Here is a 17,597-nt window from a genome sequence, read left to right on the forward strand (position 1 = left end):
ATAGATCAATGAAGCATTTGATTACTTTTAAAACTAGATCCGCCTCTCGTGTTGCAGAAACAGCCTTTAAGATTTAGAAGTTTTAGATGAATTTGAAACAAGATTCAGTTCGAAGTCTTTATTATAAAGGATTTTCATCACAAATTAAGACTGTTTGCTGCCATATTCATACAATCTGCTGCACAAGGAACCATTAGTGAATAAATTGCACTGAAATGTTGACTGTTTCAGAACCGATCATGATCCCAAGACAATAAACCCGTTGAAGCACACATTAAAAATGTCAAGAGTGAATTTATAGAGTCCTTCTCTTAGCCTAGAAATTGAGGAACTAACGCATAAACAGAACAATATAAAACAGAGTAAAAGAAAAAGCAATTATTTGTTATTCTGGACAGATGCGGGTCTCTTCTGCTAGTTTATAATATCCACTTAAAGCCCACTGAAGGAATAAATAAACCTGCAAATTGATAGCCTCATAACATAATTGCTATATTGTAATTATGCTATGAGGCTACCAAAATGTTAGAATAGTTCACATTTCCAATGATGAAAGCTGAGACAAACCATCAGAGATGAAGTGGTCCTCAAAACTTTAAGTCATTCGATCTTCTGTGCCTTGGGTTCTTTTTTTCTTGCCTTTAACCAAGTTTCTATAGAAGACATTTATCTTCAAATAAAAATGGTGTATAAATCTACAAATCTGCATTTGTTTCTTATAAATAACATTTGATCTCCCAAGAGGGTAAAGCAACAGCTGGAACTTGCAATAGAAAAAGGAGAGAGAAAAACTGCGACCTCCACATCCAGCAGTGACAAAAAGATCGGTAGAAACATCCATACAACAGGAAACTGATTTACAAAATTGAGCAAGAAAACAAGACAGAAAAGTCTCTTTGAAGGAGTTGATTTCCATCTGACCAGTGCAGAGGAGCCCCATGCACTGAAATGCAGCCTCACGCTAGGCCAGAGTGTGTGTGTGTGTGTGTGTGTGCGCGTGTACAGCATCTAACCGCACACAGTGTTTATATTGCATGGGTAAAATCAGTTCGATTCTGTTGTGTTATCCTGCTCGCGTCAGCAGCTCCTGAGCCCATGATTTGATGGCTGAGGTTGTGTGTTGGAGCAGCTGCCATGTTGAGTTTGTGAAGTACACGGCGTGTCCCCGAAGACACGACACTGATACCTCCCCACTGCAAGGACAAAAAGGAGGGTTAAAACATGTAACACCTAACAGAATTAGGTGGAAATGTTAAAATACAAAATGAGAATGCCTTGTATGACAAGTTCAGCAGAAAAACGTTATTGATTGAGCGGTTCGAAGCGCTTGAAGTCCTCTGGCTGTTCCTGTGATAAATGTGAAACCTTAAAACTAACAAGATCACTTCTCAAAGCTTGCTTTACTTTCAAGGCAACCTTTCCATAACATCTTTTTATTTTTTAACCTTTCTGATGATAATTTTACATAAATCTGTTTTTAGTTTTTGCTGCCATCTTGACCAGGACTCCCCCTGAAGAAGAGATACTGTAGTTTATTGCAAATTGAAGCATTTAAAAATGCTTCAATAATCAGTTTATCTCTTTCTCCAATTTATTATCGGTTTCCATTAAAAAAATAAACATATTGTTAAGAATGTGCTTTATGGGAAGCATTAGTATAATTAAGAATTAGGCATAGTTAATGTTTACATGTATGTTGGTGTCAATTTAAATTTAAAAGCAAGAGGTACAAGAGCTGGATGATGTTCCTAGTTTCCAATCTGTTTTAATGTAGTACATACATTTTCACAATGTCATTATTTAACTAATAACACGTTTGTTACTAACAGCTGGCTGAACAGGCCACAGGGACATATTTTAAACACCAAATGTTTATGTAATCCTGCAGCCAATAAAAAAACACTTGTAGTCAAAAGCAGCTGCTGCTTTGAGTACTGACTTGCAGGAATCCTGCAGGTCGGTCCACGCTTGTAGTAAAAGATCAGATATGTACATCAGTGCTGGGAGGACATAGTTATGATGGACGAAGATGAGAAGCTCTTTTAGATATGCCAACATTTGGAACACACTGTCTGGAGTGTTGGTGTTAACCTGAAAAACAAAGAAAGGTCCAATACAGTCAGCTGCAGTCCTTAGCATAAATGACTGAATTTATAAAGTTTAATGGAGATTTTTAAAACATTCACTATCTAACCCATTCTATGGCCAGCGGTGTTGTTTCTTTGATCCATAGGATAAACTGTGATGTGTTTTCAGAAAGGACAACAGCTGCTGCTTTTGTTTTCTCCACACCTTGTTCCATGACTGGCCCGAACACCCTCACACACTCAGAGTAATAATGAGGAGTGTTTTTCTCCAGCCAGCTGCAAAGAGAGCAACACATTATGATTTTACACAGCATAGTTTAAACTGGATCCATGCAAACTAAATGGGCCAAATAAAAAAATAAAAAAGAATACAGCACATGATGAACATGAGGTCCGACCTGAAGCCCTGCTTTGTGTAGACCGTTATTTTGCTCCAGGCCTGCTGAGACACAGCTGTGACTCCCGAGCTGCGGAGATACTTGGCTGTAGAGGAATCTGAAACACAACAACAGTTATAGCAACAGGCCTCATGCTAACTGTGAAGTTTGAAATAAAAATGAAGACTCGGTGCTCATTCAGACCTGCGACTGAGTCGTGAGACCTGATGTCATGGGCAATGAAGCCGGCAGCAAACACAAGCAAAACCATAAGCAGTTTGGACCAGGGGAAGCCATGGCCGCGCATCTTCATCTGAAGATTCTAGAAAAAAAAACAACTGGTTTTTATTGCTGCAGGACTTGGCCCGGGTTGTTTTCTGGCATCAAAGGACACCAAAGTTTCAAAAGGTTAGTGCTCCAAAAAAGCTAAAGTTTTCTGTTATACTGTTAATACAGTTCCCCTGAGATGGACTAGCGACCTGCATCTAGCTCAAAGACCGCTGGGGATAGGCACCAGCTCCCCCGCCACCCTTCAAGGATAAGCAGGTATAGACGATAAATGTCACTACAGTTTGAAGTCATTTTGATGAAATACCAGCAAAAATGCAAGTGGAACTGGAATTTTCTCTAGCTGTAGGAAGAATAAAACTTGGCTGATTGGAAATCTTTGCTGTCGCAAGAACCTGAACAATCATGGCACAGAAACTAAAGGAGCGCCACCATTATTAAGGGAACAATGTTTTAAAACCACAGTTGGCAAGCTAAGAGCAGTATATCTGTTAGGCAGCTGACTGCAGGATGGCTACTGGAGCAGATAGCCCAACTAAAATCAGCTTTTTATAGTCACGGTTAACTTGTATGGAGTTGAACAGCAAAAAGGTAAAATTGCAAACAATATTGAACTTAAAAACTACCAGACCTGCTCTCCCAGATGACTCACTGGACTGAGGGGTGGGGGTGTTGTTCTTAATACTTCTGAAGCGCAGCAGCAGAAACCCACAGGCTTATCAATTCTGCCAAAATTACTAATATATATATTTATCTATTTTGAGCTGTATCTGGAGCCCTGTGGTTGAGAGCTCTTGCTCTCGGTGGAAGACACACGCATTTTCTCTCCCTCCCTCCCTGCTGATCCCTGCTTCTATTTTTTGTCTGTATTTTTCTCAGAGCCTCACTTTGCATATCCTCCAAACTTTTAAATTATGGATTTGGTCAGCTGGACTCTCAACGTAATTGATCAAATATTTTTTTTTTTTCAACGGGAAGACATGGTAAAGGAGAAGCCTCTTGTCCAGACAGGACGGGACGTTCTTCTGTGGAAACACAATGGATTCTTGGCAGCAGTGGAAGATTGTGTGCCTGACTACGATGTCAGTCGAGGACATAGAAGATGTGTACATATTTGGACTTTTGATAACAAGATTTCTGCTTTTTGGAGCTGGTGGTTACCTGGCTTATCAAGTGATTAAAACGTGGGCGGCTGTTCAAAGCTTTCCAAAGCTTCCTGCGATGTTAGATGGAGTCTGTAGAACGATCAACACTCAGACTGAAATGTTAAGAGAGCAGAATCACAAGCTGGACACGATTCTTGAACAGAATCACAGCCTGGCAGCGGTTGGACTCAGAGGTTAAAGGATATAATCTTGGAGAAGTTGTACGCTCGAGATCTCCGGAAAATACCAAAATTTGGCTATTTGGATTTGCAATTGAGACATACCAGCGGTAGAAAATGACTGACTGACTGACATACCAGTAAAACCCTTAAGTTAGTTGGAAATTCACAACTGCCTGAACCACAACATTTATTGTTTTTCTAAACTGGCGCCCCAATGTGGCCTTGGCAACTTCTGCTAACTGGGTATCCACAGAATATCTCCTGGATGTTATATAAACACCACGCTCTACCCCAGCGCTCCCCTACCAGCTGTGTGCTGATAGGACTATGCGGCCGATTGATAAAACTTCCACCTCTCTTCTCAAGGACAGTGTGTTCTATCAGTGTTGACAGTCTAATTCTTGCAAACACTCAGATTTATATATATTCACACCCTCCAGATTCCACCGTACCCTTGCTGAATCTTTACTTATGCATGTTGCTTACCCCTGCTGAAACTTTTTTTGTACTGTTTCAGACTCTGTTCTTAGCCGAATAGAGTCTGAAAAATTATTATTTTTCCCTCCTATCTTACTTTACCTAAATGTGTGATTTTATTACTGTTCATAGATTTTCAGATTTCTCAGAAGGATTACCAGCAAAAGCAAATATTAGTATTTGAAAATTTGACTACAGCTGTTTTTACATCAGTGACCAAAGATTTTTAGATTTCTTAGAAGGATTGTATTAAAACAATTTCATACCAGTGAAAGCCAAACATTTTTAGTATTTAAAAAGTTTGGACCTACCAGTGACCCAGCTTCTCTACTTAGACTTCAGTGAGCGCCCGTGACTGTTACTGTTTGAATGATGGGACCACAGCTGCCTCATACCAGCAACCTCAAGGATTAAAATGATAATTTTTCTTCTAGCACAGGATGAATTCCTTATCACAGAGGACTTAATGAGCTAATTACCTTTATTCGAAAGATTGGATCAGAACCAGCTCTTACCAGTAAACTCCCAAAGATTATTAATGTCATTTGATTTGTTTTTATGTGTTTCTGTATCATTGTAATGTTTTTCCTCATGTACAGGGCTTTGAGTGCCTTGTTGCTGAAAAGCGCTATATAAATAAACTTGACTTGACCTCTGGTATAGATAGCACTGCAATAATCCATGTGTAATATTATACATTTTTTAAAATAACTTTTTGCAGTACTAGAGCCTTTATTTTTTTTTCCAATTTGCGACAGTAGGTAAACAGGAAAGAGGGTAAAGAGAGGGGGAGACATTGGGGAAAGGTCACCGGGTCCGGGACTCAAACCCAAGACAGCCGTATCGAGGACTGTAGTCTCTGCACAAGGCCGCGCGCTTAACCCCTACACCACCAGCGCCGTGCTCATGTAATATTATTTTAAAGAAGTGGAGATAATTGATAATTTTCTGTGGTAACAAATTTAGGTAACATCACACATTTTTGCTTTTTGTTATATTTTCTAAAAAGATTTGTTTTTGCAGCCTTTATTTTGTCATTTTTTAAAGTAGGCATACAGAAAAGGGGGTGAAAAGAGGGGAAGAAATGCAGCACAGGTCTTCATGCAGATACTCGAACCAGGGGTCAGCCACATCCAAGGACAAAACCTCTCTATATATGGGCTGCAAGCTCCACTGCTGCGCCAGCGCCGCGCTCATTTGTGTTTTTTATTTTTGTATAAATACAACTGAACTCCTATGGACAACTAAACCAGTGCTCTACAATGCTTATAGTATCATCTCACCTGGCACAGGCTGTTGCACTCTTGGAGGTCTTGAGATTCATTTGTGTCTTTCATTTCTTCGTTGGTCACTCTAAAAGACTGGATCGTTTCTTCAAGGTTTTTCCGCAACTAGACATTAAAAGCAGAATTTTAGAGTAATTGTTAACATGTAAACGTAGAAATGTTTTTGTCAGGAAGGTCAGCTTGGTTTATGCCACATCATGGTATAAAAAGCATACCTTTGGTGGTAGAGCATTCCATGACTTCAGTAAATGGTTCAACAGCAGACTTGAGAAGAAAAGAGGGAAGTTTAAATCTAGGACAAATCCTAACAGACAGATTCAGTTTTATCTTGTCTCAGAAAACCTTTATATTCACCTGGACTGGGGTAAATGCTTTGTGTAGAGCTGTCTCCATACTCCAAGGCTCTGCACATCCACACACAAACACTCTGTCATGCTGCTGAGCAGCTGCAAGAAACCAAATGAAACAAAGACGTGTTTCATTCAATGCGCTCAATAGTCGGAGCAGCAAAACCAGAGTTTTTAGGATGACTGTAAATTAATTAGAAAATAAAAGCATATATACACAGTTCATGTCAAAATTCCATACTTTTCCTGACTCAGATGTCCAGAATTTTTCCAATTCTTATTTGTATAATATTGGGGTATGAATTAATGAATTGAGGGACGAATGGATGGATAGAAAACAAATAAACAGAAAAGAATAATTTTCCATACTTATCCAGACCCACAAAATGATCAAATTTTGTACTTTTCCAGACAGCATATAAAGTTGCAGCCAAAACCAAAAAACAAATCTAGGAAAGTTGACACAATGAAGCTTTGGATTAGTAGCTCCAAATACTCATGAAAACCTTTTCTCATATCCCCACTCATTTTTGTTTTGGTAAGCATTTAAAACTGCTCCTTTTTAGCAGCACAGATGTGGGGCCTCACCTCCCTCTTCATGTCGTCCGGACAGTGCGGCGTGGCTCTGGACAGGAAAGATGGCAGGTAGGTGTGCAGCGTGCTCTCTGGTTTGGCTCCAAATGCGAGGACTTTCAGTCGAGGATACAAACACCTCAGCTGCTCCTGCAAACTGTTGTAAAACTGGGGGTTTATTACCTTTTGTTTTTAACAGAAAACAAAACATTAGCTATGTTACGTCAAAACATTAAGTAACCCACAAAGCACAAAACATTGCACAAAAGATTAAACATGATAAATAATTTATGTTTGCCAAATGACTGTCAGCTGTTTTGTGTGGTGGAAAAGTGGATGGAAAGTAAAGTATGTAAAACGGACAACATTTCACTAGGTTTAATTTGGGTAACGTTTTTGTCATTCAGCCACTTATTTCCACACCATACAGTCATATTCAATAAATTTGAATATTGTTAAAGTTTAATAATTTCAGTAACTCATTTCACTAAGTGAAACACATTATTTAGATGAATTACACACAGACTGATGTTTTCAAGCCTTTATTTCTGTTACATATGATGACCTTCCGCTTCCAGCCTAATGAAAACCCAACATTTAAGATTATTACATCAGACCATTAGAAAAAACCTTTTTAATACAGAGGGCTTAATGAAAAGTATGTAAGCACCCAGTTAAAAGTTGTTATTTAAAGCTACTTTTAACCTGACAAACGAGCTTTATTGGAACGCATCCTGAAATGTTTTGAATATGACTGTGGTCCTGTTGTGAGTCAGATTATGCATAGGAAAATAAAAGAGCTTTTAAGGACCAGCCTAACAGGTTTGCATTAGCTTGTATTTACCTCGGTGACAGGGCGTTCTTAGGCATGAAGGCAAAGTCAAGCAGAGGAAAGAACTCTTTAGGACCCATGATGCCAAATCCTTTTGTCAGGTTTGTATGAAGTCTGGGGAAAAAAAAGACCAACAATGCCAAGAAATCGAAATATCCAAAGTAGGAGACCATGATGCAGTAGCTTACATGTTAATATTCTTAATATACACATTTCTTCACCTTACCAGTGAGGAAAAACACAACAAGCTAAAGATGTGAAAAATCTAAAACTGATACAGTGAATAGTAAATGAGTTTTTAGTTAAACTAAATAAAAAAAAGGCTAACTTACAGGAGAAGTCTGTCTAGATAGGCAATGGCGTATGCTGACAAGGACTTTATCCCCAGCACAGGAAGCATGATACCCAGCCACACTGCAGAACAAATCATAAAAACATGACTCGCTTTATAGGAACGGTCAAAAACAGAGGCTTTAGCCTTTTGCTCTTAACCTAATAAAGAACAAATGGCTGACTATCATGAAGAAAGAAATTCAGTTAAACTCCTTTAGAACACCTGCTTTCAAATAAAGTTTTGACTTTTTTAAGCCAATCCTGTGATTTTGTTATGATAAAATATTTTGCATCTCAATAGGAGAAACCATGGACATTAATAAGCTATGTGTGTTTGAGAGACAGATGTGGCTTTCCTCTTCCTCTCCGTCAGAGAGAAAAGGACCTTGACCTTCCAGACATTCCAAGAATGCTCATTCTTGTGTGCCCACAATCTGCAGACCCTCAGTCTCACTGAAAAACAGGAAAATATTTGGGCCGCCACTAGATGTGTTCCTGCTCTGACGTGAACCGCTACTCCAGTGAACCTTAACCCAATATTTCTGCAATCATATCTTCTTGGGAAAGTGAGGGAAAAGCAACGCGGTCCCAAAGTCATTCATTACACAACATGTCTGCCGTGTGCAGGGCACTGAAAATCTCTCATACTTCTTAAACTTTTCAACTTTTATTCAGGTAACGACTTTAAAATATTGAATTTGGATTTTATGTGACAGACCGTCACAAAGTATGGCATAATTGCAAAATGAAAGGGAAACAATTCATGTTTTATTGTCTGTTTTTAACAAACAATGTGGTGGCAATATGTATTTAGCCGCCCCGAGTCAATATTTTGTAAATTTCCCTTTTGTTGCAATTTCAACTGCAGCCATTTTTAGATTTAGATGTATTTAGATGTTGCAAATGATGCTGCGTTCAGGGTCATGTGCAGTGTTTGATTAATGCCACACACACAGCATTTCGCATGTGGGCCAAAAAGTTTCACTTTGCTCTCATTTGAGCAGAGCAAGTTCTTCCACATGTTTGCAGTATCCACTAAATAGCGTGTAGCAAACGCTGACTTCTCGCATGATTGATAGTTATCCTGTCAATAGGTTCTCCCACTTGAGCTGCAGATCTTTGCAGCTCCTCCAGAGTTAATTGGTTGTATCTTTAATTAATCCTCTCCTGGCCCATTCAGTCAGTCTAAGTGGTCGGCGATGTCTTGGAAGGGTTGCAGTGATGATTATAAAATTATATGATGATAATTGAAATGTTCAAAGCTTTGTTTTATGACTACAAATTAATTTTCTTCTCAAAAAAAATTGGTTCTGGATTTTATTTAGGCGTTACGGACTGCATATGTACGCCACAGTTTTTCAATTCTTATTTTTGTGTACCTTTCTATTTAACAACCTAGGTTAAAAGTTTTTACCTCTTAGGCCCTGGCTGAGATCATAGAATCCAGCTTGACCCAAAGCCCACATGATGGTCAAACATTTCACTGGACGATTCTGAACTGATCGCAATAACTCCAAATACTGGGGAGGAAGAAAGGGAAGAGAAAGCAACACATTCAAAAGACAAACTACCACTTCATTACAAATAGCAAAAAAGCAGCAGTAATAAATCCTGCACCTGCTGAACTCAAAGTGACACCCACCTCTGATAACCTCTGTGTGGCTATTTTAGGTTTGTCCAGTAAGACTGCCTGAATGCAAACTCTGTATCCATGAAGAGGTTCCCCTGAAAACAAGAAAAAAAATGCGGGTCTTTTCCACTACCCCAAATTTTTAATAAAAGGTTATCTTCTCGTTTAGCCATCACATGTCTATGAAAGTCCTTAGGAACTGAAAAAGGCCAACAAGGACAGGAGATGGATGTTGAGTCATTCCCAGTACTGGCAAGCCTTCAGATGTACCTGGCTGTTTGTCCAGCTCCCTGAGCATAGTAGACACACAATAGTCGAAAAAATCAGGCAGAATATTGCTGCAACGTCCGATGAGGCCTTTGATAACGCCCCTCAGCTCTTTTCCTATAAGGCAGTATGGATAGTCTGGGGTAAAAAGGAAAGGAGGAATAATAAACGAATTAAATATCCAGAAAAATATAACCTCTCATATTGAGAATCCAGAAAGCAGAGGTGTAAATTTAGCTGACCATGAGCATGGCTGCTGAGTGTGGGCTCATTGTCTGGTGCAGTCAGTTTCAGGTTGAGGTATCCTGCCAGGTCTTTGACCCAGACTGATGGGTTATCCGGGAACAGGGACTGACTGTAAGCCAACTGCTGCTTCAGGTCCCCGATATCCAGCTAAAATGAATGATCAAGCATGTATTTTTAGAAACAAGCCATCATGTGATGCTCTGTGGTGGAAAACATCTCAATGCAGCATTGTTTCTGCATGTCTTCAAAAACATTTTGACATTTTTTGAAGTCCAGTTAATTAGTTTAAAAAGGGTTCTGAATTCTGTTAAATTCTAAGTAAATACGCATAAGATTTTTCTTAAGCTCTTAAATCAGCAGATGAAAACTTCGTTACTTACAGCTTTGAAGGCTTCTTCCAGGCTTCTGTAAGTTGTAGGTGTGTTTGTATTGCTAGGCTGGGATTTCTTAGAGGCTTTATTTGATGAGGGCTTCTTGTTCTGAGGTTCAGCTGGTGGTGGAACCTGCTCCTTGTTCTGCTTCTTTCCCACCTTCTCAAAACCGTCAAACAGCGTCTCCGACATCTTCATGGGTGCTGAGGAGAAACACGTCAGCAATAATTATATAACTGCAGATGTAAGCAGCACCTCTCTGAGAATCTTTGAATGTCCTTTTGAGTATCTCTTTAATGAAGACTTTCGTCTATTCTCACACTGTGGAGAAAATCAAATCACTGATTATGGCTTTTCCCCGACAGTCCTGTTATTCCTCCCATCCGCCCTCCCTTCATGGTTGCGTAATAGGCTGTTGGCTTCTACAAGAACATTTATGAAACTTTCACATAAGAACTTTCCAAAATAAATGTATTGAAGTCGTCCTATGTGTGACCTATTGAGACTAGTTTATACCATGTTGTACTCTACTATTAGCAGAATCAACATTTACACGCATTGACAGAATTAATCTGCAGAAGCTTTTTATTCAGGCCGTTACAACAGAGAGCTAGTTGTTTTGCTCCTTCTCTGCATTTCACATTTCTGCAGCTCTTGTAATTTTGGACCCTTTTTTAGGATGAAAAGGAGATGATAGCCACAGGTGGCCGAATTCATACCTGCCCTCAGGAGATTTAGTCGAAATGACCCAGAGCCAATTTCAACAGATAACATGAAGGCTGAATGTATCATAGCAATGTTGCTGTTTATCCTTTTGAGCTTTCTTGAGCATATTGGATTTGGAAATATTGGCAGCCTTCCGGAAATCAGCGATGGTAATGGTCTAAACTTTGTTGAAAATACACACGCTAATCACTAATATGTAAACCTCCAGGACGACATAAGCCAACGCTATCTGTTTAAATATTAGCTTCATGGACACCGACAGCCCGATGACGGTGTTCTGTGGGCCTGAGACGTCGAGATGAGAGTCCGAACCAAGCAACGCTCCTTTCTACCAAACCAACCAACAAACCAGTGCGCCTCCCTCCATTACTCCTCTGTTTGGTTGTAAAAGCAGTGGAGGCTAATGATAACACAGTTTATGGTGGAGCCAGACTGAAGCTGACAATTACAGCAGAAAAAAGTAGGATGCTGTAGTTGATCACTAAAGAAAATATCCTGCAAAATTAGCAGAAAGACACAAATTGAATAGAGTGTTTGCATGGACCAGATCCATGTTTGTTTTAAAACACTACTTATTTTAAGTTACAATGATCCTTTATTTGACCCACAGTAGTAATACTTATTAGCAATTATTAAAAAGAATTAGACCACTGAATCAAAGATACTTCCATAACAGGATAATAACATTTATACTAAGTGTTATGTTGTCTTCTGTTTTGCAAAACAGGGTAATTACACTTTTAAATACTATATTTTTTCTAAAGGATAACCAAATTGTTGCCTACTTAACATGATTAAGTTAAAGCATTGTCATATTGTAATTAAGTATATTTTATTCAAACTAGTAAGAACCCTGTGCCTTGAAAAAATGTTGCAGCGGAATTAAAAACAGTATCGAGTTTTTTCTTAGCATCGGTATGGAGTTTCAACCCTCTTCTCTAGTAACACGTTGGTGAAATCTAGCTTTAAATGCAGTAAGAAATCTTTTCATCTCAACACTCGGCTCTCTGCAAAGGTCTACAAAAAGCTTTTGAGGGTGAGTGAGTCTTTTATTTAACACAAACTGTTTCACAACACATTTACTGAAGGTAGAATATCAATTTGTCTGCTAGGATTAGATTGTGGCAGGTTTTAGATTTCAAATTCTTTTCATTAGGAGCAGATCACAAATAAACGAAGTGGATAAAACTTTGTTATACAACATGATTAGATGATCAGACCTTAACAGAGCCTCCTTACTAACAGAGGACTGATCTTGTTTACTGAACAAACGGACTTTGGCTGGAATGACTCAGTGATAAAAGTGGAGTATAAACAAATCACAAGGTCAAGATCATGTTAGTCATATCTTTAGATTGACTTTAAAATCTGAGAGCATCTGCTTGCACCATGTATCTAGGTGCACCCTGCAGGATATCATTTCAGCAGTGGGGTACGTCCAGATCTCCGCTAACAAAAATAAAAAGAAAGAAGGAAGTGGCCAAGAAAGCTTAGTAAAAAAACGGTTTCCTTAACTGATTATTTTGGTTTGAACTACAAACCTGTGCTTATTATTAGAGCAGCACGATATCAGAAAAAAAGAACTAGTGCTGAATGATGACAACAGAGATTAAGATTAACCCACATTTTATTAACTCTCTTCTTTCTCCTCCATCACAATCTCCACCAAAAACCAAATTACATTGGCCTACATACATTTTAGGGCTGCAACCAATGATTATTTTGATAATCAATTAATCTGTTGACTATTTTTTCAATTAATCGATTAATAATTGCAAGCAAAAGGTGCTTAATAAAGTTAGGCCACTTGAGGAGATTTGGATAAAGAATATTTACATACAAAGGATTTTTTTGATATTTTTGTACAGTGCTGGTCTAATTACTGCTCAGAGTGGGTTGTTCTTCCAGCAAATGGCAAGTTCCAATGTATACTCCAGTTAATGATTATTTGATAACTAAATTAGTTGACGATTATATTTGAGACAGTGGGAGCAGGTTCCAGAGCCTCGGAGCCACAGCCTGAAAAGCCAGATCTCCATGAGTTTTCAAGTGAGTCCGGAGTAACACCAACAACCTCAGGTCAGATGACCTCAAAGGCCGATAGTAAGGCTCCAATAAGTCTGGATGTATTTAGGAGCTTGGCCATGGAGTCCTCTGATCAGAACCAAAAAAAGGCCCAAAGCTGACCCAGATCTTTGTGAGTGAGATGGTTCAGTTTAGGGACAGTGTCTGGTACATTGTGATGGTGGAAATGAAGAAGCAGTGTTGAGATAAATGTGTTATTTTGCTCATCGCTACTTTCAACAGCATTACGGCATTGCCTCATCCTGCGCAGCAATAGGGACCAGGTACAATAACACAAATAAATGTTTTCATTTAATATACTGTACCACCAGGGAGAGCCTCATGCTAATTTTGATCTGAAAATCCCATTACTTAAAAAAACATTATAGCATTAGCTTTGCACTGCTTTGAAAACATACATTTATTTTTCACTGATTCTTGGGAATTTGGACAAAACAGGTTTTAATTTTTTTAATAAATAATTTGTTAAAATTACAGAATCTGAAGGTATGATATTAGACACAAAGGTCTTGGCTGTTCAGCAATGTACTGGTGTAACTGTTGAATATTCATGTTTTAATACTTTTACTCCTTTAAAAGATCTAACATCATACAGCATTTACTTTAGTCCTAAATATAAAATGTATTTAACAAACATATTTTTTGTATTAAAAGAGACCATAACTCAACAGCAGTGAAGAAACATATTGAAAGCGTATTCAGTTAAACTAATAAAACTCCCGTTGATGGTGGTGACAGTGGGTTCTTTACAACACACAATTCAATAACTTATACCGCTCAAGTCAATATCTTCTGGCTTAACAACCATTTGGTACCTCTTGAAGTGGCTTTTATCTCTCCAGAATATCTTGCTCTTGTCTTCTGTCGTTCCCTTTCTCCTGCTATTGCCTGCCTACTTCCAGCTGACTCGTGTACGGCCTGATCCACTGGACTGTCTGGGGGAGTTTCTGGGTGATCTGAGCCCTTTCTCTTACGTTCTCTTGACACATGTTGTCTATGTTTCTAAGCCTTTCTCTGACTTTTCTTTCTCTCAAGTCATTGATAGATTTTAGCTGCCTTTGTGTCACCCTCTTCCTCCATCGTTGCCATTCCGTTCTGAGGTATTCCTCCTTTAACTCTGCGTCACTGTGTATTTTCTCTCTCAGCTTATATTCCCTGATTCTTCTTCTTCTTCTCTAGTAACATTACAGGTCATATTGGTATTTACTGTGATCATCAATTATATTTTAGCCTTCATTAAAAGTTTCGGTCCGACCTTCAGACTGTACGTCTCCACTGTCAGACAAATACCCTGACGGAGGTGACAGAAACCTACTCTTAGTCATGATATGCATGAGTTGTTCACATTAACCGTCTTGTTTCCCCTCTATTGCTAGCTATGTCCGGTTATGTCATAATCTAATGTAATTTTTCTATATACAAATAGATGGTATTGACATGTTATGGCTGTGACAGCTGCATTGTGCAAAAATACAAACAAATTTAAGAAAAAATTGCAAACTAACAGGATCTTGAAGCATTCGGTAGAGCTGAAGGTTTTAAAGTGGGATCCTCAGGAATTTAGCTGACCTTGTATTTGCCTGATTTTATTGTTGTTTTTTTTATAAATATCTGACAATGGTGGGACACATTTTTAACAACCACAAAATAATAGTAAATATTGTTCAAAACTCACAGTTGGTAGATGTTAATTCATATTATAATATCCTCTTTCATGTGGTAAGGGTATTATTAAATTTAATTATTACTTTTTCTTTTTTAATCAAGTTGAAATGGTTATCTCCTATCCAAGGAAAACTGATTTTGTAGGCAATGGGCCAGCATATAATCATAAAATTAATTCAAATTTAAAATAATCCTATAAAATAACCTAACATATATGCAAAGGACCCCCAATTATTACCTTGATTATTTTTATTCATGAAAATGTTCACAATTTTCCAAAAAAGAAATTAGCTTTTTGAAAGTGGGACATGTTTTTGCCAAAGTTTCAAAAATCACTAATATATTTAGGTGTTGAACAGGATTGATCTTTTTTATCGGACTGGTTACACAAGCAAGACATTGCCTGATAAAAGCCTATTTTATTTTAGTAAAATATGCAAAGAATGCGACCTGTTCTTTGCTCCCAATGAAGACGATCAAAATAAGTTACAGATCTAATTTATGTTTGTAAAATTCACTTATTTTTAAATACTGTGTATTCTAATGTGTTATGTGAACATTAACATTAGTAAAACATTTCACTTTTAATAAAAAAACAACGAGAAATCAGGATTTAAACTGCCCTTAATGGTCAGCCAGAATAGTTGCAACAGTTGGCTAGAAATAAAAACATGCTGCCCAATGTTTAACTTTGAAAACTAAATATAACAAAGCACTTTTGGGATTAAAACGCAGGAAAGTCAAAAATGATCCACATCTTTGAGACATGAGGACTTTTCTGATGCAAAAGGAAAAGCTGCTAGAAGGCTAACTGCAAAAGCTATCTGATTAGCTTCCTTCAAGGAAACTCAACACCGACACATCAGATTGTGGGCAATTTGTAATTTTCGCGTCTGTAGACATATTTAGATAATATATTGTAAACGTGACAGGGAAAAACTAACAACAGAACATTATTAAAAGGGAGGAAACCAGGAATGTAGGCTAGCTGTTACAGTTAGCTTAACCGATCGGTTGACAGCTGTGAGACATACTCCGAGAACATCTCCGCCAGGAAGGACTGTGAACATTTTTATTTTAAATAAAATATTCGCAGATAACATCCCCCTGATTTTATTTTATTTTTTGTATTAGTAATGGAAAAGCCTACAGGGACAGCAACTAGCTATCAGGACCAGGCCTTGTTCACTTACGTCTGGACGGTTGGTTAGACTCTCCGAGGGCTTTCCTTCCCCCGTTTCCGCCGCCGGACTTTCCTCCTCCTGGGTTACTTTTCTTCCCTTTCTTCACTACCTCCCACTTCCCGGCCGAGCCGTTGTTAGAGGCCATGTTTCCAGTCCAGATGGGCCAGTTATTAGTTCGAGAGGTACCGTGACTTACGTTCTTTCTCCTTGTTGCTGCCGTTTGTAGGACGGGACGCTCCGTCAGCGGTTCTGATCAACGGCTCTGCCACGTCTCTTTGTCGGCCTGACGTCAGGGAGTGTTGCGTTTGAACCGTTAGCTTTCATGTCAGCGGAGGACGTTCAAACAGTCCAAATGCACGCAAAAAATAGAAATGAATTAATTAACATGAAAACAGCAGTTTAGTTCAGAAAAGTGTGTGTGAATATCTGAGAAGCCACAAAAGTTCATTTCGTTTTCAAAGGAAATACTTGTTTGCAGGAGGAATATCACAGAAACCCATTTCCGCCACTTTGTTCGAAAGAAATATTTTATATAGCTAATTAGAAATTATGAGATATCTCATAATTTGAGATGACGATAAATTAAATTAGGATAGTAAAATGTCATTTATTTTCAGTTCAAATTATAAGAGGTTGAATTAAAACTATGTCATAAGATCTCATGAGAAATTATATCATGAGACTATCTCAAAATTTTAATGGAAATTTGTCAGATAACAGTCAAAATGAGATGCAATGGCACTATTTTGACTGTCTCTTAGTCAAAATTAGATAGTATTTCATAATTATAGTCTGGCTAATTCACAACTATAAAATACTATCTAAAGGAGATGGCTAAATCTAAATCATGGTACAGCCTGTTATGAAACAGCAATTAATTATAACTTGGGTACCTCATAATAATGTATAGATAGGCTATTATCTCATTGAGATGGCTAAATAAAAGATTATGAGGTAGTATTGCACAATCATCACTTGTTCACCTTATAAATATAAGATCCTGTCTCATAATGAGAGAGCTAAATCCAAATTATGAACCAGTACCTCATAATTTAGGATTATGATGAATTATATTGTAATATACCAACTGAGTTTGCACTTGAAACTATGATTTGGCTATGTCATAATTACGAGGCCCTACTAAGGTAGTATATCATAATTATAGAACAGTTACATAATTATAAATTACTATCCCATAATTTGTGGTTATGAGAAACTGCATTATGGGATTGCTTTTTATAATTAGAAAATATAGGTTTGAACATCACAGCAACGGAAATTAGGTTCCATAGTAAGTAAACTGCTTAATAAATATTCATATTTTTAATTTTAAAAAGGAAATGTGGGTAAATTCAAATGTGTCTGTTTGAAAGCACAGTAACCTTCTGTGCTGTGTTGCATCATCCCCATATGTCCTCTCCTACCCTCACCTTCACTGATAACTGCCAGGTCCTGTTAACCTGCAAATGTTGTCTGTCTGGCTGCTCTCTGTTGAA

The 17,597-nt window shown here is 38.0% G+C and overlaps 2 protein-coding genes across 3 annotated transcripts in view; one reads left to right on the forward strand and one right to left on the reverse strand.

Annotated features, from left to right (window-relative positions):
* The window catches only part of LOC124882568, a 76,180-nt gene that overhangs the window by 34,698 nt on the left and 23,885 nt on the right, over nucleotides 1-17,597 (forward strand). The window lies entirely within an intron of this gene.
* On the reverse strand, nucleotides 104-16,493 carry tmem214 (transmembrane protein 214). The gene is made up of 17 exons (XM_047389005.1): nucleotides 16,111-16,493; nucleotides 10,451-10,644; nucleotides 10,067-10,217; nucleotides 9,828-9,962; nucleotides 9,570-9,652; nucleotides 9,342-9,447; nucleotides 7,927-8,008; nucleotides 7,607-7,708; nucleotides 6,778-6,919; nucleotides 6,197-6,288; nucleotides 6,058-6,106; nucleotides 5,840-5,947; nucleotides 2,669-2,786; nucleotides 2,486-2,582; nucleotides 2,195-2,363; nucleotides 1,940-2,091; nucleotides 104-1,193 (listed from the first exon to the last, which is right to left on the reverse strand). The coding sequence occupies exons 1-17, from the start codon at nucleotides 16,244-16,246 to the stop codon at nucleotides 1,064-1,066; spliced, it is 2,046 nt and encodes a 681-aa protein (XP_047244961.1). The 5' UTR covers nucleotides 16,247-16,493; the 3' UTR covers nucleotides 104-1,063.

Source organism: Girardinichthys multiradiatus, chromosome 15 (assembly GCF_021462225.1).
Source record: "Girardinichthys multiradiatus isolate DD_20200921_A chromosome 15, DD_fGirMul_XY1, whole genome shotgun sequence".
Lineage (NCBI taxonomy): Eukaryota > Metazoa > Chordata > Actinopteri > Cyprinodontiformes > Goodeidae > Girardinichthys > Girardinichthys multiradiatus.

Excerpts from the sequence above, each read along its gene's own strand:
- tmem214 (XM_047389005.1), bottom strand. The coding sequence starts at position 16,246 with ATGGCCTCTAACAACGGCTCGGCCGGGAAGTGGGAGGTAGTGAAGAAA. Across the intron at positions 9,963-10,066 it reads ACTCAGCAGCCATGCTCATG|ACTATCCATACTGCCTTATA; the intron begins GTCAGCTAAATT and ends TTTTTACCCCAG. Across the intron at positions 2,583-2,668 it reads GTCTCACGACTCAGTCGCAG|ATTCCTCTACAGCCAAGTAT; the intron begins GTCTGAATGAGC and ends GTTGTGTTTCAG.